At 37.5% G+C, this 22,907-nt stretch overlaps 1 protein-coding gene across 4 annotated transcripts in view; it reads right to left on the reverse strand.

Annotated features, from left to right (window-relative positions):
- Positions 1 to 22,907, reverse strand: part of SNCA (synuclein alpha) — a 129,556-nt gene that overhangs the window by 53,913 nt on the left and 52,736 nt on the right. The window contains exon 4 of one of the 4 annotated variants that reach the window (XM_065877458.1): positions 11,127 to 11,147. The exons of the other annotated variants lie outside the window; for them this stretch is intronic. Within the exon in view, the coding sequence (XP_065733530.1) occupies positions 11,127 to 11,147 (21 nt within the window). The remainder of the gene's footprint in view (positions 1 to 11,126; positions 11,148 to 22,907) is intronic. 4 annotated transcript variants of the gene reach the window in all.

The following is a 22,907-nucleotide window of genomic DNA, read 5'->3' on the forward strand; positions in this document are numbered from 1 at the left end:
ACTGCATATGTTTATGGCTTGGGGAGTAGGGGGAACAGAAGAGAATATAAGAAAAGGCAGATCAAGCCAGGAGTGAGCACAGAGACCAGCACAGAGTAGGTAGTTCGTGAATAGCTTGGGAATGAAAGTCAGGGTAGCAGCAGTTAGGGCTTTTAGGGCAAGTGACACCCAAGTTGACTTGGCAACATCTAAGATTTGCATCTAAGTCTAATCTGCATCTAAGTCATGGCTTTGACTCGGGTGCTGACTTAGAATATTCCCGGGAAGCACAGGCCTATATAATAAAAACCTACTACACACAGAATTCCCTGGACTTAGTACCTCTCCAAATCACAAGAATTTAGACTGCTTAGAGGGGAAAATTGCTTTCATTTAGCTAGGCACCTGGGCTGGATCAGGTGACTCTCAAAGCTGGGGCTGGAGGGTGTCTACATCTTTCAAGAAATTCTTTGCAGCCAAATAAAGGACTCTACCTCTTCCCCATCAGTGCATCTTTATCTCAACGTGGAGGCAAGAAGCCTGACATCTAGGGTTCTAAAGACTCAGGTATGCTCTCTCATTTGAAGCTAGAGTGAAACAGTCATGTCCTAAAAACATCTGCCAAGATGCTTGGCAGATGACTTGTCCAAGATGGCCGAGTTGGTAAATGGGAAAGCAGAACTCTAACACCAGTAATGCAACCCGGAGACCCTTGTCTTAAGACTTTTACTACATGCCTCCTAAGAAATCAGGGCAAATTAAAAGTACACCATGTCCTATTAATTTGAAATAGGCAGAAGAAATCTTAGGAAAAAAAAATCTGATATTCAACAGAAACATTAAGTATAAAACACAGTTTGTTTAAACAAAGTGGTCTTTTTATGAACTTGGCATGAAAAAATTTAGGTGTGCTTTGGTTATCATTTTTCCTAATCTGTGACTGAGTGGCCTTTGTTCACTGAAATACTTCACACGCTTTCTCCCTCTGTTGTAGGTGTGTTTATTTCGATTCAGATACCACAGGCCTACAGGTATCTGCAAATTGTTTCATTTTCTTGTTGCATTTCACCATTGTGAAAAAGCATAGGAAACAGGTGTATCTGTAACCAGGCCCTTCCATATCTATAAATAAGACCTTGTTATATAATGTGAAGAGATGAAACAATGCCATACTGGTTAATCTATAAACTAAGATAAAACCACCATTTGAAAATAAACCTAAGTAAGTAGATACATGGGTAACACTAAGTTTATGACTTGCCTTTTAATGTTCGCATTGCAAATAAATTTGGGAGCTAATGTTTGGATTGCAAATAAATCTAGGAGCTAATGGTTAAAAGCATGAGCTTTGAGCTGGACGTGTTGCGAATTCTAAATACTAGGTCTTTGATCAAAGGCAAGTTATTTTTAACTTCTCGAAACGCCTACATCCTAGGTTACTGTGAAGATTAAATGGAATAATACATGGACATAATCCAGTGCCTGGTACATATTGAATGCTCAATATGTCAGCGATAATAACGATTTGCTAACAAGTCATAGTAAACTCAGTAGTTTAAAATACCGTGTTCCTTTGGTTCAATGACCCATGATTGTCCATATTTTTTTGGCTTCTGATATTGGGATACATTTTTAAAATTAGTGTGTATATTCCCCTCTCTGTCTATCTCCTCAAATTCTTACAGTAATACTGTTAAGTCCATAGTATACGTTATTATTAGGTGTCAGATTCAAGAACATATAGAATTAGTATTATGCTGTATGTTTGATTCAATGGCAGAAATCTAAGGGCAGTTAACCAAGACATAAAGAGAGATTCTTGGTCGCTCTGAAGATTTACGCTTCAAAGCTGCTATGTATTTTATTACATCACCTCCAACAAAACTAATTCTGTTCCTTGTACATATTCTTATTCAACTCTTCAGCAAACATCTGCCTTGTTACCAGCATAGCACAAAGTGTGGGAGATTCTGGGAAGAATAAGATGCTATCCCTGACCTTCAGGATCTCGAAGTCCAGTAGGGGTAACACACACATGAAGACAGTCTTAGAACATAGTTGTTTTCTTTAGCAATAGATGGGGATCCAAGGAACGAAATTATTTGGAGGAGTGAGGGATTTCCTTGAGGAATTCTCGCTACATGTTTGAGTATAATTAAAGTGTCTAGCCACTGGTAGATGACAAATTTATGAATTTGGAAGTCATGTGATCTCCTTGGTCTTAAAAGATATTGAGGGTCTTTCTCACTCAAATATGGTGACACTGTTAATCCTTACATTAAAGGGATATTGCTCCCAACCACAAATTCCCTGCCTCCTAGAATCTCTCTGAGCCTCAGATTAATGTGTGGAGGGAAGGACCTGCTGATCTAAGAATATCTCCGGTGTCAGAGAAGCAGATAGACGAGCATAGACCAAGAGGCACAATCTTTAGAGAGCTGTTGCCCATGTGGGTAAGAATCTTGACATTTGAAGTGTTCACTGAACTAAATTTCTTGCTGGATATTCCTCCCACAAAATCTGAGGAATAGAAAAATGAGTGTGGACCTATGTTTGAAAGTGATGAGAATTTATTGTAATTCATTTAATTCTTTGTAGATAACCTCTTTTAAGTTATCATTGCTTCTGTAGGTTTATATGCTCACAATTGATTAAGCAAGAACAGATTTGAAAATACAGAACAAAAAAAATTGTTTTAATTTCAGAAGTAGATTCTTTTCCTCCATGAACGATTGGCATTCTGTTTCTATTTCACCTTAGGCTGCAATTGCATTTTTGTCATCTGATTTCACATGCATTTTAATGCTTGCTGAAAGATTTAAACAAAAATATTGGGTAGTGAAATTGAGAAAGAAATAAAGTAAACAAATAGCTGGCTACAAAAATGACCTTATAAGTCTCTCAGTCTATTGAAAATATACCAGATATTTACATGGGGAAGCAACTGCTTTATAAAGTTACTTAAATTTAAAATAAAAATGCATAGCTATGAATGTATAGCTATAAACTGGTAAAAAAAAAAAGTTTAGATATGTTTAACCCTTTTCTTGTCCTACTTATATATATGTATATAATACATATATATTATGTATATATTACATGGTTCTCTATCTTCAAATCTGCTCTTGCTTAATCAATTGTAAACATCTTGAATCTATGCTCACAGGCATAGAAACTTATCTTCAAGACTCAAGATTCATGTTTATCTGGGTGGAGTTACAGAGTTGCCTTGGTAACAGCTACTTTCATCAAACTGAGAGTTAATAATGGAAAATTTTAAAAATGCAGATGCCAAAGTAGGGCAGTGTAGGGAAAAAAATGTTTTAAGTTCCTTTTTTCTGTATCTATTTTACATTACAAAATTTGTTATTGCTTTTAGAAATTTTTGAATGTTTAAAATATGTACATACATAAAGTCCTTATTATTGAAATAATCAACTTAAAATTATGAAATGTAAAAACAAAACACAGAATGGTATATGACCAAAAAGGCAAAGGACCCTTACTGTGAAAAACAAGAGGGGTCACATATAATCCTGATAATGCTTCTTGCTTCCTATGACTGGGGAATAGAATTCTATACCCAGAACCAGAACAGTTCTGGCATTTGGTCTAGAATCATTTTGAAAGATAAGCCTGGAGCTGCGATACTAAGCACAGACAATTTGGCATTTGGCTCCAAAAATATGCTCAGAATTTGTTATTTCTTTCCTCAGCAACAGGCTCTCAGCCCAATAATTTTTAACCAAATCTCAGAGCCCAGTTTTGCTTCAACTACTGAGATCCTATTTCAAGTTGCTGTCAAGATATGGGGGAAAGTGAAATATCAATACCAGCGCTTGTGAGATCCCAAGACTAAATCCATACAATCCGTTTCTGCATTAAAAAATAAAAAAGATATTGAGGGAAGAAAGTGTGATATTATTGGGCCACTTAATCGGTTTCCTCCAACTCAGAGTCCAAACGGGTCAGTTTTTTTGGTTTCTTTGTTTTTAAATCTAGACTTGGTAGAAGCTAAAGCATAGACAGTTTAAACAAAATATTAAAACTTCTAGTATAGGAATCACTTAAAATCTAAATCTTGGACCTTCCTGAGACTGAGTCTTCAATTCAGTTTTTACAAAAAGTAAAATTTGACTTTTATTTCTAAAAGGGGCAGGAGAAAGAAGTGAGTAAAAACACTGTGTCTCTTTCTTGCTTTTAATACTGATATTCAGTTCTTTTGACACTATGTAAAAATTCTGTTTTTTCTTTCCAAATGATAGTAGAATGAAGCATTTTCCTTTAATGTATAATTGATAAAATTTAGAGTTACCAAGTATCTTCTACCTCCTGGTGGAACTGTGTAGCTGAATTTCTTTAAGCTTTTTTTTTCCCTCTCCAAATATGAAACCGTTCCACATCTTAGCTATGTCTTAAATTAGAAGTCAATATCTAGTATCAACTTTAATTTAATCTCTCCTAAAATTTTAAATATAATAAATATGGTTTGACATTCCAAACATGTCATGTTTGCTGGCCTATAACAGTTGTATTGAGTTTTCATTGAATAAAATATATATTCCCCTTAAAATTTTTTGCTTTTATAATCATATCGCATAACCCACCTCTGAATCCACGAACATGTGTAAAGGTAGATAACACAAAGATCCATTAGAAAGACTTCCGGTGTGGTATGCTCTTTCTATTTCTTTTTCAATAGCATTAACTTACATTTCAATTATAGTTCATTCTGTTTTTCACACTTCATCAAATAATACTTTATGAAATGAAAAGAGATCGTCACATAGTTCACAGAATTACATTTTAAAAGTAATAATGAATTTTAAATTCCTATTTTGGCAACAAAACTCATAAGCTTTTCTAAATTCTTTTAGTATTATGTCTACTTAATTTTCCTTTATGATTTCTAATTATATAGTTTCCTACTGCTGCTGTAACAAAATACCAAAAATGTAGTGGCTAAAACAAAAGAAATGTGTATCTTACAGTCCTGCAGGTCAGAAGTCTGAAATGGGTCTCACCGGGTTGATATGAAGGTGTCAGCAGGGCTGCACTTCTTTGTAGAAGTTCTAGAGTAGAAAACATTTCCCATGTGTTCCAGCTTCCTGAGTCTACCCACATTCCTTGGCATATGCCTCTTTTGGCGTATGGCTTTTCTTGGAAAGCCAGCAATGGCTGTTCGAGTCTTTCTCAAGCATCATCACTCTAACACTGACTCTTCTGCATCCCTCTCTCATTTTATAAGAAGCCCTGTGATTACATTGGCCACACCTGGATAATCCTGGTACCCTCCCCATCGCTGGGTCAGCTGATTAGCAAACTTAATTCCATCTGCAACCTTATTTCCCTTTTTCATAACATTATACATTCACAGGTTCCAGGGGTTAGGATGTGGACCTCTTTAGGGGGTGGGAAACCGGGAAGAGGGAGCATTAGGCTGCCTACAATATTAATATATCATTCTTAAAAGAAAGATAAAGTCTGTTTTGTAAATAATACTCTCTCTCAGGAATTTAGTTAGAAATTAAGATTAATAAATATTAATTAAATAGTAAAAAGTACCAGTACTAGCAGGAAGACATACAAACTGATCCTAATATTTTAATAATATTAAGTAATGGCACTTGTATTGCATCTGACACTAATTTACTACAGTTCTTACCTATCAGTAGATGATTTATATCTGGTTATCTTTTCTTAACTCCAGGTCTTTCCCATAAACACAGAGAAGAGTCTACTATGACACAAATTAAAAAGTCATCGTCTCACCATTTCTCTGTATTCTTTCTCTTCAACAGCCTCCATGACTGGAACTATTACACTATAGTAGATCTAAAACCCACTGGGCCACCTTCTTTTGGTATTCTTTCCTTGTTTTAAATTAGCATAGAGTATAAATTTATATTTTATCATATCTTCAAGTGACTAATATTCTACCTGAAGTGCTCAGGGATTCATTTATCCCCCAAATTATAAAAGTGCTCCAAGATTTCACCGAGGACTAAGCATTGGAGATAGAAGTCTGCCTGTTTTTCTCTCTCACGCATTCTGCTAAAACAAACACACACACATACACACACCAGGTTCTAATTATCATTTCTTTGGTTCCAAATCATCCCCCAATCCTAAATCACCTGTGTCCACACCAATCTTTTTTTTTTTTTAACATCTTTATTGGAGTATAATTGCTTTACAATGTTGTGTTAGTTCCTGCTAAAGTAAATCAGCTATATGTATACATATATCCCCATATCCCCTCCCTCTTGCATCTCCCTCCCACCCTCCCTATCCCACCCCGCTAGGTGGTCACAAAGCACTGAGCTGATCTCCCTGTGCTATGCGGCTGCTTCCCACTAGCTATCTATTTTACATTTGGTAGTGTATGTATGTCCATGCCACTCTCTCACTTCGTCCCAGCTTACCTTTCCCTCTCCCCGTGTTCTCAAATCCATTCTCTACGTCTGCATCTTTATTCCTGTCCTGCCCTTAGGTTCCTCAGAACCTTTTTTTTTTTTCTTAGATTCCATATATATGTGTTAGCATACGGTATTTGTTTTTCTCTTTCTGACTTACTTCACTCTGTATGACAGACTCTAGGTCCATCCACCTCACTATAAATAACTCAATTTCATTTCTTCTTATGGCTGAGTAGTATTCCATTGTATATATGTGCCACATCTTCTTTATCCATTCATCTGTTGATGGACACTTAGGTTGCTTCCCTGTCCTGGCTATTGTAAATAGAGCTGCAATGAACATTTTGGTACATGACTCTTTTTGAATTATGGTTTTCTCAAGGTATATGCCCAGTAGTGGGATTGCTGGGTCATATGGTAGTTCTATTTTTAGTTTTTAAGGAACCTCCATACTGTTCTCATAGTGGCTGTATCTATTTACATTCCTACCAACAGTGCAAGAGGGTTCCCTTTTCTCCACACCCTCAAGTGGCAGGACATATTTAAAGTGATGAAAGGGAAAAACCTACAACCAAGATTACTCTACCCAGCAAGGATCTCATTCAGATTCAACGGAGAAATTGAAAACTTTACAGACAAGCAAAAGTTAAGAGGATTCAGCACCACCAAACCAGCTTTACAACAAATGCTAAGGGAACGTCTCTAGGCAGGAAACACAAGAGAAGGAAAAGACTTACAAAAACAAACCCGAAACAACTGAGAAAATGGTAATAGGAACATACATATCAATAATTACCTTAAATGTAAATGGATTAAATGCTCCAACCAAAAGACACAGACTGGCCGAATGGATACAAAAACGAAACCCGTATATATGCTGTCCACACCAATCTTCTTATTTGCCTACCAGTCCCTTGTCAAATTACTTCCTTCAATAGTACCTCCATTTATGATGTCCTGCTTTCCTGATGCATAGTAACAGATGAGATGTTGAGACAAAGGAGAGAAAGGTCATTACTCTCATCTGCCTGGAGAGCAAACAACCAGTAAATTGTCCCCCATTTAAGGGAAGCTGGCTTCACCTCAATATATTGTCCAGATATTTCAAAATTGCAACATATCGTGTTCAGTTATTTTGCTTTCAACCATTACAGAAAAGATCAACTTTTAGACTGAGGCAATAAAAGCTGAGAAATTTTTACTGGGATGGCCTTCGTGTTTGAGAGCTGACTGCTGCTTCAACAGTACTTCACCCGTAACTGTTCCTCTGTATTCATTTAGGGAAGTTTGATTCTGAAACACACAAACAGCTGTGTTTCTCCTGAGCTACGAGCACATTTATAGGCGGATGAATCATAGATTTTTCTCGATTTTGATGGCATTTTCTTCTTCATGCACTACATACTGGCCCTGAAGACTGCATGTTTTAAAATGTTCAGAATTACTTGGATCACTGATTTCTGATTGTAGAAAAGTAAATAGTAAAACACATAACAACACTAACACTAATTTGCAAGAGAAACATTTTCCAACTAGCAAAATATGAGTACAGATGTAAAGATCATGGACAAAAGTCACAAAGCACACTGCCGGCAAAGAATTGAACCGGGTCTCCCCCACCCAAAGGAGTCTGCTTAGTGCTTTAAAAAAATGTTTGTTCCTAATATTTATACTTGTTTACACACTTCCAAATATATAAAGGTTTATTTGTTTCATCTAAGAGACAAGTGGGAGGGACACCCAGAATTTTTATCCACGCTCAGATGGAGGGGTGAGTAAAAAAAAAAAGGAAAAAAAAGAAAAAAGGAGAATAAAAAAATAAACAATAAACTACTTCCTTTTTTTCCCCCTCTCCTTTCATATCAAGTCTGTTAAATCCTCTTGATTATACAGCATAAGCATCACGCATTGGTTTAAGATGACATGTTTCTCATACCTGCCTCGTTATTCATCAGAATGGTCTTCTTGACTTTAGTTTTTGCTGCCTGTAAGTCAGACCTCAGTATTGGTGAGAAGGCACCACTAAAACACAAATCTTAAGACCCTTCAGGGGCTTCTCGTCACCTGTGGGATAAAGTTAACTCTCTCTAACCGGATATCTAGGCCCCCAACATTCTTATCTCAACTCTGGCCTCTCTTCCACATGCCTCCTCTTTCTAACCGACTCAGAGTCAGTAAAGGCACAACACAGCTTACCTTTTCTTGAATTTAATTTGTGCTCTTTGCCGCCCATGCTTTTTGCATGTTAATCCATTGGTCCAGCATGCCTTCACTAACCTGTATACAAGGGGAACCACGGTTCAGAACAAAAGCAACATCAAAAGTGCCACTCCTTAGTTGCTTGCCAATTCCTCTGATGTCAGCCAGTGCCGGACGCACAATTTCTTAAGGGCTTTGATTCACTTTGGGCCAGCACCTTGCCTTAAGTATGCTGTGCCTTCTTGCCTCTGACTGGGGGTTTCTCCAGTGCCAAAGTTAAGATGGGACCCCTGCAGAACTGCAGAGCTAATACCCTAAGGGCAGCTCTCAAACAATGGGACACAGGACCTGATGGATAAATGTTTCTTCCTCTTTTCCTTCAGGCAGGTAATTCAGGGAAGCTGTCTACATGGTTCTTGAGAGGCTGCCGAGACTAAAAAGCCCCACTGCATCCAACAGCATACCTTTACACTGGCTTTTTCTTCTGACCTGCCACACTCTTTCCTTTTCCTTGGGATTACCACCCAAATCCACTACCTGCATTCTGCACTGTATATCGGACTCTGCTTTGGAAGAATCTGACAAAGCTAAGAGAAGGCCCAGAACACAACCTGCTTCCATGCTCCCAGGTCTCTGAAACTACTTGTATTATGGAACTTATCATAGAAATTTCTTTAAGTGTGAGGTTTCTCTCATTCGTCTTTGAATCTCTAGTGTTAATCCAGTCCCTGACAAACTACAAATGTTCAGGAAATGACGATTAAATAATGAACTCATAATTCTTATTCATGGACTTTTTGTTAAACTGCAAAGTTTAGGAAACAGATACAGACCTGTAAAACACACCTGTAAGTGTTATAGCACCTAGTACTGACAACTCAAAAATATTTATGAAACGAAAGAAAATGAAGGAAGCTGACTCACCAAAAGAAGAGACATGGCCAAAGTCTGGAAAAAAGATATGTTGCCCCAGTGTAACTTCCGATAAGTTGTAAGAGAGAAAGAAAAGCAAGACAGGTACCTTTTCTCAGCCTTCACATCTAGAGGTATTAATTGCGAGGGGAAAAAAGTGTGGTCTGAAGAAACAAGGGACTAAAGCAAGTGTGTCTTTCGTCTCTCTCAGAGTCAGCCTTGCTGCAAAGCAGTCCCAAGACAGCCCTGCCTGGACAAATCACTAGCACTCTGACCATTTATATTTTTATTCTTCAAGATCCACGGCTATAAATATCTAGTGCTTCCCAAGTTGTCTTCTCTTTTAAAGTTTCAGGAAAACATTACAAGAGAGCACGCATACTGATGATTTGCCGGGTCATGCGTAGTTCAGGGTCCCTTTGACCCTCTGATTGCGCAGCCAGAGTGAACTGTTACCTGGGGTCTCCCTATAGGATATTCACTAATCCACCTATGAAAGGTCATGAGATTTGTAATAATCAACCCAGAGTCTTCTGACCATTCCTTTGTCGGCATTCTGAAGGTTTGAAAATGAATTCTATACTTGTGCATAAAATACTATAAAACTTTTTACTTGAAGGTAAAATTCATGCATATTCTTACTACTATTTTAGCAACAGCCTTAAACTAATATTGTTTATTCAGATGTAAATGTAGACTCCAATACAGTGGTTAGAGCACACAGAAGTATGCCTTATCAAGGTTTGGAGAAAAGATCACTAGCAGGGGTACAAAAATGTGTAATTATGTGAATAGCATCATTATAAACACATAAAAGACAAAGTTGAAGTATTTTTATAATCACATCACATTTCAAATGACCTGAAATATTTTATATAACAAATACTTCAAAATTATAATTACTTAATTCCAAAAATATGTATTATAACATTTCTATTTTTTATGGAAAAAATAATTTTATACAGTTGCAAATTTTTCAGGTTAAGGAAACAATTTACTTGCTTGAAGTATTTATAAAGATAAATGGTAATGGTAAAAATTTATTAAAACATAAGGTAAAAGTTCTAACCACACTTAGACACACGACTAGAGAAAAAAGTCAATAAACTTTTCATCTAGAGTTCTGGGGATAAGTAGAATTCACTCGTTTTACTGGCCTAGGATTGTAGTGGAGTTTAGAGGCAATGGAACTGGCTGGACTACTCTTTTGTCAAATCAGGTATATGAAAAAGGTTGTGAAGATTTATATTTTTTACAGTCCTTGGCTGAAATGATAAGTTGCGAGCATTTTACTTTGTCCAAAAGCAAGTATTAGGCCTGATTAGCTCAACTACTCACACCCAAATTGTTAACTTTTTTCTCTATTCTCACATTTGTAATCTGGTTCAAACCTTCAGTGATCTCTCACCTATACTTGTGCTTACATTTCTTAATTGGAGTTCCCATCTCTAGTCTCTTATTTCAATATGTGCCATCAGAGCTTTGGTTCTGAAATTGAATTCACCACACCTCTGTTGAAAAATTGTCAATGTGTCCATATTCCTACTGGCTAGAGTTCAAATTCACATCTCACAAAGAGTCACTCACCACGTGGCCCAAGCCACTTCCCAGCTTCACCTCTGGGTATCCCCTCTTGGGCTCTCAGCAAGCCGTTGAGGATACAGAAGTGAACGCAATAGCCATTGCTCTCAATGAGCTCATAGTCTGACTGGGGAGATGAATAAGCAGATCACTGTAAAACAGTCTGGCAAGCGCAAGGTCAGGAGTGTGCACGTGGGGGCAAAGAGAAGGGATATATAATAAGCCAGACGAGGAGGAGGAGAGGTTCAGGAGGACTTCCTGGAGGAGGCAATGCCTGCGGGAAGTTTGAAGTGCAGGGAAGAGTTGTTAAGAGAAGGGGAAAGAAGGCAAAGGAAAGCAGCACAGGGCTGCTTTTCCAAGGTAGGAAAAGCCTGGTTAGATGCGGTCTGGTGCTGTTAACGTTCAATAACCCTTCTGTGAAGCTTTTTACGATCTTCTCGTTCAGACTTCAAATCCTGACTCTCAGTGTTCTCACATCACTTTATACTTACTTCCACATTGTACTCTCACATTTATTCTAATACTTTGAGATGCCATGACACCACTCATCGTTTCTCAAACCCATAGTGTGAACGCGCAAGTGTTTTGTGCATGTAGAGGTTGCATAAGATTGGGTGGTTCAGTGGGTCTGGAAATTTAAAACCTTCTATTGTGGACTCATAGAGATAAAAGTTCCTGTTATTAAGAAGCACATGTTCATAAACTATCCTCGTAATTATATTAAATCTTGAAAATTATGTTTAAAAATCAGAGGCTAAAAGATTAAAATCAAAAAACATATTCCCAAGAACTAGATATTTGGGGTCTCAAACTATTGTGAGATTAGCTATAATCAAAAACAAATGACCCCTCACCATTTCTCTGAAACTCTTGTAATGCCTGGACCCACTGATTTCCCATGAGGTTTACCTACCTCTCAGTTTCCAAAACCAGCCTGACTTAAGGCTCTAGACAATTTAGCAGCTTCAAATGCCTACCTACGATATTTCTATTGATATATTGGATCTCTCCTCTTTTTCTCTGTCCATAATATGTCCTTAATTAACTTCTCTTTGTTGGAGTCAGACCTGGGAGACATTAGACGCCAAGTCACCTTCCTATGAGGCTCATCATGGAAGTACCTGGGAAATGATCACTGGGCATCTACCTTTTTATCTAAGTCTCCTTGAATAATTATCTGTTTACAAGCTAATGGTAGTCACCTGGCTCACAGAATCATCTCCTTCCTATCTGTGCCCCATAATACACATAAAAACCCCTGTATGGCATACAAGGTTCTGTCCCGAGAGGGTGTTTTTAAGCCTACATTCCAGAGATGTAGTTCCCCTGCCTGAGGTGCCTCCATTTGTACACCTAGGATCCTGCCTTGAATTCTGCTTCTCAATGCCAAGTACCTGTGCCCACTTATTAGGCTGGGTCCATGCCATGTTCCTGTGGAAACAGAAACCCACTCCTTAATGACCATCCAGGATGTACTATCATGGCCCTCCCTCCCTGCTGCAAAGATGTTTACTGGTATGTGCATGTGTGGTTTTCACTGGTTTCCTGAGGAAGACCTTTCATGGATCTCATCCACATGCTTTGTCACCTTTTGGTGAACCCTAAGTGCAGAGTTCTGATGCCACTGAGTTTTCTGACCAATGCTATACATCTTAGACAACGGTTCTTTTCGCTGCCTATTATGAGATGTACATCCCTAGTTCAAACCTGAACACAAAGATAACAAATGTCAAAGATGACAAAAATTCTAAAGAGTTTTTAGGAAACATCTGAATGTACAGAATAGTCTGTGGTCAAAGCTCAAAACCAATAACAAATATTTCACACATTATTTATAATGGGGACCTTAAGAAACACTACATCAGCTTATCATTTTGGAAAAGTCCATCAATTAGTATCATGCAAATTATCTGTCAAAAGTCTTTCTAAATCCATTTCATAAAATAGGAAAAATACTTTTTAAAAATTATCAATATTATGCATGGGCCATTGTTAGCAAAATTTTTTTATCTTAAAAGGAGCAATTTTTTAATTATTTGACTGCCAGTTAGAATAGTCACTCCAAAATCTTGAGATTTCAGATGAATCTATTATGGCCTTCAAATTATCATTCCTACCTCTAACTTCTCTCTCCAAAGCATTCTGTGCGTTGCCATCAGATTCATTATTTGAAAGCTTCAATTTCAGGTTATTTCTCTCGTTAAAATTTTTCAAGGATATGATCAAACTTCCCTGTTGTATGTAGTTCCAAGATAAAAGATCCTTTACTATAATTATTTATTTTTCTCCAAAATTATCGTTCATAACACTCACATATTTATTTTATTTATGAATGCACTGATTTTATTATTTATTAAATAATTAAAACGTTAGTCATAGTAAGGGATCTTAAAAATTCATTCATTCATTCATCTCCCCTTATCAATTAGACTATAAAGCCTTAAGGGCAGTTGAGTAGAGGCCCAAGTGATTGCTGAATTCAATTAGACTTCTTTATATAGAGAGCCTCACATATAGGGACTCCCATATGTACTTACATAGCACACAAAATCAATAGCAAATCAGCTGATTGCTTCATCAACTAGCTATAGTTTGTAACAAGGCTTGCATTAACAATATCTTGTAGGAAAAGTGTGAAATATGTTTCACTATCCTGTAAAAATGCAACTGGAAGCCATGTGGTTTCCAAGTTTACACTCTGTTTATAAAGTCAAAGCCTTTATTGACTCATAGCTTCACACCAGGTATCACTCTTCGACACAAGGGGAGAGCATCTCTAAGCCTGACTAGTTGCACTGCCACACAAACTGCGGTCACAAGAGAGGTAGATATCTCAGTACCGTTCAACACCACTCACAGAAAAAGCAAATTATATGTCCCAGTGAGTACAGAAACCTGATTATAGCTCACACTTCATGTTAAACAAGAGGCCCTCTTCTCAGTTAAATGGCTCTACAGTAAGACAATAGTGCAGTATTGTACCTAAAGACAGTGGCACCCCACTTTCCTTCACTTTAGGATTATACACTGGCTTTAGATATTTTTTAAAAATCCTTCACGCTTTGTTTCTAAACAAGCACATAAATGGAAAACATTTCCTAATATTTATTTTATAAACTTAATTCTCAAAGGAGAGATTGCCAAATACCTGACTTTTGCCATTTTTCTTCCAGATACATGTCTTTTATAAACACTTAAAACTCGTCAACTTAAGTAGCAAAAATGTCATTTGGTTCCTCTCTCAATCTCAGAAGGGAGTATTTCATTCGGAATTCATCATTAAAAATAATGATGTGGAAGGTGTTACTTTTACAGTTTTCTTGTCTTTAAACATGGTGAAGTTATTTTAGTAATGTGAGAATGAGTATAATCTAGAAAAGAGAAAACTCTTTAGATTTGAGAACAGATGGTTAATAATCACGACAGCAAAGAACATAACCAAGGTTAATGACCTACATGCTGAACTTCTTTTAATTTTTACAAGCCATTACCAACTGAAAATATCCGGTTTTAGCTGAACCAACACTTACAAGCCTTTTTAAAAATTTTCTTTAAACCTTTAGAACGGTGCTCTTGCCACCGGTCTCTCTGGAGCGACAGCAGGAACCCGTGTGGTTAGTCCTTTGTGAATACAAGGTGCATCCACATGGACTTGGTGGTTTCTGAATGCTCAGGAGACAGGTAATGTCATGCTAACACCTTAACTACAAATTCTTCTAGAACTATTTTATTTCTTATCATTCCAAGCCTACTTCTAATTGCCCTTGGACTAACTGCCCCCTCCATCAATGGTTAAATTATTATTTACCTGCTAACTAAGGCTACTCTAAGGTTCTATCATAAAATGTTGGAAGAATCAGGTAAGACAAAAAATTATGCTTATGCCAGTTATCAACAGAATGTTAAGAAAGATTTTTAAGAATGAGAATGGTAGTTCCAGGCTCCAGTTGTTTGATATATTTCACCAGGGAACAGGAATGACAAACAGGTTGGGTCTGCAATGAAATTTCAAGGTCAGACTTCTACTCCGCTATTTAAATTTTTTTACAAAGGTGACTTGAGAAAATACACATTTCTCCCTAATCATTACATACATACTTTTGGTGGATCAGACACTCTTCCTTGAGCCTGGTGATCTCGTATCATTACCTGTAACTATTGTTCTTTTTTTTTCTGTTTTTTTTTTTGTTTGTTTGTTTGTTTTTTGCGGTACGCGGGCCTCTCACTGCTGTGGCCTCTCCCGTTGCGGAGCACAGGCTCCAGACGCGCAGGCTCAGCAGCCATGGCTCACGGGCCCAGCCGCTCCGCGGTATGTGGGATCCTCCTGGACCGGGGCACGAACCCGCGTCCCCTGCATCGGCAGGTGGACTCTCAACCACTGCGCCACCAGGGAAGCCCTAACTATTGTTCTTATGGTCAAGTGAATGGGCCATTCGCAAACCAGCCAAACGAATTCTGCTTTCATAACCAGTTTTAGCATCTATAAGTGTGGCTTTTGAATGGCAGAAAAGATATCTTATATTGTCTAGAGTCTACATTTAGGTATAGTTAAGGTTACATTGTGGGAAGTACTTTTCATCACTTTTCATTCACGAAGGGGATGAAAAGTAATTTAAACATTTCATTATCTCTAGCTTCAATATCTGCCTTTACCAAAATTTTAAAATATTTCTTTTGAAGAAGAACAAATATTTGCATTCAATCTTAAAAGTCTAACATGTAAATGGATGCTTAGGAAAACATATTCTTAACTGTGCGTTTATAAACTGTATGAAGATACCTTTATTTAATAACAGGCTTTTTTCCAGGATAAATGTCTTAAGACAGCTATTTTTTCCTTTTTTTAACACTGATTTTCAGTATGGGGTGGGGAATAATAAAATCTACTTATTATTTATATGAGGCATCTATTTTTCAATGTCTGTATTTGAAACACTTTAAACTATAAATTTGACATAGACAGTATTATAGATTATGGTCTATGATTTATAGTAATCTTTGGGTCATTTTTCTGAGTTACTTTCATAAGTGAAGAAACAAAGTTACCAAGAGAATAATCTATGGTACAGAAATAACTTTGAACAATAAGAAACCTGAAGTACAACAAAGAGGCCAGGGTCTGGGCTGGACAAGATAAAAGGAAATACACTAAAAAAGGAAGAAAAAGAAAAGAGTATACTCTATGGCTCTCCCCAGATTCCTCCATGACAGAATGAGAGAAACTACATCTAAGGGCAACTCAAGAGCAGTCAGTAATTATCGGCTGAAGGAATGGATGGATAGTGGACAGATGGATGGATGGATGGATGGATGGATGGATGGATGGATGGATGGATGCTTGTGTCTGGTGACCCTTGGCTATCTTGCATAAGCAGTCCAAACCTCTGTGACAAATTCCATGTGACGTGCTTCTTTCACTTGTGAGTAAAATGGACATAAGCACAGGCATTAGGAGAACATGGGACTGCAACACTCAGATTGCTATAATAAGGTGAAGGGAAAAAAACTTGAAAGTTCTTGTTGAAGAAAAATTTTGTACACTTGATAATGTATAACATTTCTAATAATCAACAGAGAAACCCTGCCTTGGAGAGAAATGTTTATACTGGATGTTGTCACTATCAATCATCTTGCAGCAAAAGGAGAGAGGATGATAATCATTTTTTTTTAAGTTCTTTGTGAGATGGGTTGGAAATGGGGTACAGAGGAATTGTACCTCCACTGCTTAAAAATGTGAAACATCAAGGAAAGGACGTCTACAGCAGAAAGGGTCTTCATTACTTTCAAAACAAAGGAGCCTCAGTAATAAGACTATAGCATTAGGGAAAGCAATACTTATTCTAGTGTCCATCCGACTACCTGCTAGTTTTATGACCTTGGCCAAGTCACTTGATTACTCTGGGTCTAAAAATGAATCTGAAGATGAGGGCCTGTGGTGGACCATTCCAATGCTAAGACTGAAGATTCTACATTCACTGTTACATTTGAAAATTTCCCTGGCATTTCTGAAGCTTCCCAAGGCTCTCAGGAATTTAGTATATGTTTATAAGATATTCATGGTAGTATTTTCTAAACATAACACTACCACGTGTGTAAAGAGATGTCTTCATTAAAATTTCTCTTCAGTTGTTCCTTCCCAAAGTAGTGGAAGCTGAACAAATCTTAGAAACTCATTTAGAATTCGCGATCATTCTAATTGACTAAATTTAAGATTCCAACAATCTTCCTTTTAGAATAACAATATATTTTATTTTAAATATCTGAAGAGCAATTTAGTCATTTTCAGCCAGATGCATAAATTCACCGTAAAAGTAACTCTTTTTTAGAAATATGGAATGGCACTATTAACAATATTTATCAAGCAATGTTTCTTCTAAGAGTGAGGGAAGAGAATGTGAAAGTCTAGCAACATAAAAGAGACTGATCCCACACATCATGTAATACAGATTTGGGAGATGGGGTGGTAACACTTTATTAGTAAAGAAACAATCTGTTCTTTAGAGCCAGAACACTGAATTCTCTGGTTTCCTCCTTCTAGTCCCACTATGCCTCTGGCATCATATAACTGCTGCCAATCAACTGCATCCAGAAGGTGGGATAAGATGCCAAATTACCCTTTCGGCAATATTCCAGAGATTCTCAGATGGCTCTTTCCTTTTCCCACTTTAAAACAGTATCATATGAGCTAGGTTTATTTTGAAATGTCCGTGAAAAACAAGTCAGATTTTTCCTGAAATTGGGCCCTCTTGGAGTTAAATGTTTTTGAAGATGCTTCATGTAAGTCCATTTGTTCATTTTATTATTTTTAATCTTGCTCATAAACCTGTCCTCCAAAAAGAGCTTGAAACTTTCACCATGTTCTGACATTACTGTAGAAATATATCCTATTTATTGAAAGACAGAGGTCAATATATTTATTCATTAATTTTAAGAAATGTTAGAGGAAAACTAATATAACCTGAAAGTGATACTAAAGGTCTCTCAATGAAGTTGAGCATTTTATCAAAAACTAACGATAATAATAAAAAATATATAGTGTTTTACCACTTGTAAACGGCATATGTTTTCATTTGATTCTCACAACTACTGTTCTAGGTAGATAATATTATCCTCTTATAACACAGAAAATTTACAGAGGGTAAATGGTATGAATTAAGTCAGAGAGCTCTCAAAATAAGTGATGATTATAATTCCTAAATTATTTCTATAGGATCAGCTATTTCCTTTGATATCAAAAGATATATTCAGTTACATGACTTTGTAAAATTCTTCTAATTTTTTTTTTTTTTTTGCGGTACGCGGGCCTCTCACTGTTGTAGCCTCTCCCGTTGCGGAACACAGGCTCCGGACACACAGGCCCAGCGGCCACAGCTCACGGGCCTAGCCGCTCCGCGGCATGTGGGATCTTCCCGGACCCGGGTACGAACTCCCGTCCCCTGCATCGGCAGAGGCACTCCCAACCACTGCGCCACCAGGGAAGCCCTCTTCTAATTCTTTAGTGACCTCGTATGTGTTTGTTCAGGAAACTACTGCAAAAACAAGAAGGTGAATACATTAAAAATAAGAAATATTGGGCTTCCCTGGTGGCGCAGTGGTTGAGAGTCCGCCTGCCGATGCAGGGGACACGGGTTCGTGCCCCGGTCCGGGACGATCCCACATGCCGCGAAGCGGCTAGGCCCGTGAGCCGTGGCCGCTGGGCCTGTACGTCCGGAGCCTGTGCTCTGCAACGGGAGAGGTCACAACAGTGAGAGGCCCGCGTACCACAAAAAAAAAAAAAGAGAAATATTTACTAAGTATAATACATTTATTGTATATCAAAACATTTTCAATATTTTTAGCAGCAGATATGCATCTTCAATGTTCTCCAATCTCTTCTAAGAATTAATGAAGATATAAACAAAAATTTTAATTTAAAGATGTTCATCAAAACATTATAATACATAAAATTACAAATAAAGTGTGGTACTGTATTCATAAGTAAATTGAGACCCGTGTAATCTGATCATAGGCACAGTAGTACTTAGGGACAGATCTGGAACTCAAATGTATGCTAGCCATCTCTAGATATAGAACTCTCTGTAACAGGACACTCTTTATACTGCAGAACTGCAGAACTCTAACTGCAGAACTGATGGTTTGCTTAATTGTTTGTTGGATATCGGTATGGATTTATGTGTAATTGTGATTAAAATTATTATTCTTTTAAGTTAAAAGGGAGGGTAAATAGATTATAGCACAGCCATAAAACAGTAGGTGCTATGCTGCCACATGTACCAAATGCTAGAGAATACATTTCATATTAGATATATTTTCAAGGTAGAGAAGAAATGTACCTCAACATAATAAAGTTTATATATGACAGGCCAACAGCTAACGTCATAATTGTGAAAACCTGAGGCTTTCCCACTAAGGTCAGGAAAAAGACAAGTATGCCCACTCTCATCATTTCTAATCAACACAGTATAGAAATCCTAGGGCTTCCCTGGTGGCGCAGTGGTTGGGAGTCCGCCTGCTGATGCAGGGGACGCGGGTTCGTGCCCTGGTCTGGGAGGATCCCGCATGCTGCAGAGCGGCTGGGCCCGTGGGCCGTGGTCGCTGAGCCTGCGCGTCCGGAGCCTGTGCCCCGCAATGGGAGAGGCCGCAACAGCGAGAGGCCCGCGTACCGCAAAAAAAAAAAAAAAAAAAAAAGAAATCCTAGCCAGAACAGTTAGGCAAGGAAAAGAAATAAAAGGCATTCAAATTGGAAAGAAGATAAATTGCCTCCATTTGCAAACGATATGATCTTATATATAGAAAACTCTAAAGACCACAAAAAAACTGTTAAAACTAATAAACAATTCGGTAAACTTGCAGTTTACAAAATCAACATGCAAAATCAGTTGTGTTTATATACACTAACAACAACTATCCAAAAAATAAATTAAGAAAACTAACCCATTTACAATAGCATCAAAAAGAATAAAATACTTAGGAATAAATTTAATCAAGGAGGTGAAAGATGTGTCCACTGAAAATTTCAAGACATTGATGAAAAAAATTGAAGACAAATAAATGAAAGATATCCTGTGTTCATGGATTGAGAGAATTAATACGGTCAAGTGCTCCCCAAAGCAATCTACAGATTCAATGTAATCCCTATTAAAATTCCAGTGGCATTTTTCACAGAAATAGAAATAGAAAAATAATCCTAAATTTCCTATGAAATCACAAAAGGCCCTGAATAGCCAAAGCAATCGTAAGAAAGAACAAAGTTGGAAGCATCACACTTCCAGGTTTCAAACTATATTACAAAGCTATAGTAATTAAAACAGTATGCCACTGGAATTAAAAACAGACACATAGATCACTGGAACAGAATAAAGAGTCCAGAAATAAACCACCTCATATATGACCAAGTAATTTTTCACAGAGACCCCCAAGAACACACAATGGGGAAAGGATAGTCTCTTCAATAAATGGTGTTGGGAAAACTGGATATCCACATTCAAAGTAATGAAACTGGACTCCTATACTACTCCAAAAAAAAAAGAAAGAAAAAAACACACAAACAATATATGCTCTCCCTGCCCACCTATGTCTGTGTGTGTGTGTGTGTGTGTGTGTGTGTGTGTGTGTGTGTGTTTCTGGCATGGTGGTACGTTAACCTAAATTGTCCAATATGTACATCCCCAAAACAAAAAAATTCTTCTACACTGACACAATACAACTCAAAAGCAGGAAGTCAACAGTGATACAACACTACCATGAAGGCACAGTACACTGAAATTATTATATATTTATCGTTTGCTCAAGTACTTGTTCAGTGTGACAAATATTATGACCACTCTGGCTGCATGTTTCACCCACCATCTCTGCACCCCTCCATCCCCTCTCCCACTTCTTTGGCTTCTGGGCACACCACAGTTAACCCCTGCAGGGCTATCCTTTCCCACAGCCTTGCTCAGACATCCAGCACCCATGTTAACATGTCCCCATACCAAGAGGGAAGGGAAATGAGGGAAGGAAAGGAAAATGAGAAGAGCAAGGGAAGATGATGAATTAATTAATTTTTAATTAAAGCTACATGAAAGGAAATGTTAGCAAGTGACATTTTTGAAAGTTAGTAGTAAAAACATCCCCCAGAGACAACCTAATGTGGACATGTATATTTCTTTCAAAATTCTATCTGAATTGAAAAGAAGAGCTGAAAGGACTGAGAAACCGGAATTGGCTGCCTGGACTTATAATTCTCTTTGATGACCAGCATCTTTTTACTACCTCTCTAAATAGCAGGATTAAGCACACAAAGATGAATGCTTCACTCAGATTGAAATATAAATCTTTCTTCTTTTGTTCCCTTAACTGTAAAGTATCTTCCCGAGCTTGAGACGGTCTAAAGGTAGCATGAGGACACTGAACATTTTTTTCAATTGTCCAGTAGCATAACTCAGATGACCAACAAGATCCTAATTATGTGGGCCTAATGTTTTCACCTTTTCATATCCTTTATCACAAACCAAAACACTGCTTACTTATAAAATATATGTGTAAGCCTGGTGGTGCATGATTTTTTGGTCGAAGCAAAGCTTTTCTCTGAAATCTAGCTACAGAAGAAAAGAGGTTTATAGGAGGTGTATAGCACACATTCAGAAACATTTTGCCTCATAAATGTTTTGGTAAATGCTTCACTTCTATGTAGGAGGTATGAGATTCATGCTAAAAATACACTCTCTTCTTTGATTATTCACAATAGATGTCAAAAATTCTCACAAAGACAGGGCTGACAGGGCAGTATCTTGTTTAAGATGCAATAATCATTTAGATTTTATACACAATTTCAACATTTATCCATTATGTTGAATAATCTTATAAAAATCTCCTGATTAATGTACTACATACAAAATGTTATCAAGTACTTTGATAAATTAACAAAAAATACAAGTTTTCTTCATTATCTGTAATACTACTACCAAATTGGGCTGAAAAGAACCAATACATGTGAGGATAAATAAGAAAACAAATTATGACTTAACAATTATAACAGGAAGAGAACATTGTTACCTAGGACACTGTCTCCGCAATTATGAATGTGTTTCCTCCAAAAATGTGTTTGTAAGTCATGTGCTGGAATTAAGACTGTATTTCCAACACAGGAATTAAATGAAGGGGATTTTTTAGTTCCCAAGGCAAATCCAAAACAGTCTCTCTTATTTACCATGTCGTGAGACTACAACACTGTATTATTGGTACTACTATCTAACCAATAAACCCAAAAGTTCATTCTCAAGACCCAGGTTTCTCTACTAGCTCTAGTTGCCCTAGTTGTCCTAGTTCTCAGTAGTAAGTTTTTCTAGGTCTCAAGAGGAAGATGAGAAGTCCCAAGGTTCTAGGCAGGAGGGGGGTCCCAGGGTAAAAGGAAAGATGCTGCAGATAGGGACTGAGTCTTTACGAGCAACCATGGGCAGTACCTGTGGTCTGGTTCTTGGTAGGTAGTGTGAATGCTACCTAAATCTCTGCGTGCTAGGTCTTTAGCAGCAATTGGCAGGTAAAGGACCACATCTTTGATGACAAGTGATGGTCAAAGAAAAGTGAGAACTACAGGCAATGAATAAGGACAATGGAAGGGTGGAAGGATAATTCTAGCAGTAGCTTATGTGGGTAACTGAATCCCAGCCTCGGGAAAATCACCTCTGCCATGAATATACATACATACACAGACACACAGACACACACACACACAGACACACACACGCACACACACAGCAGGTATCAATTCGATACCCTAAATGGAACACTGCAAGCTAGTTCAAAATACTAGTTACTATTCAATATTTTTAT

This window comes from Phocoena phocoena, chromosome 5, assembly GCF_963924675.1.
Source record: "Phocoena phocoena chromosome 5, mPhoPho1.1, whole genome shotgun sequence".
Lineage (NCBI taxonomy): Eukaryota > Metazoa > Chordata > Mammalia > Artiodactyla > Phocoenidae > Phocoena > Phocoena phocoena.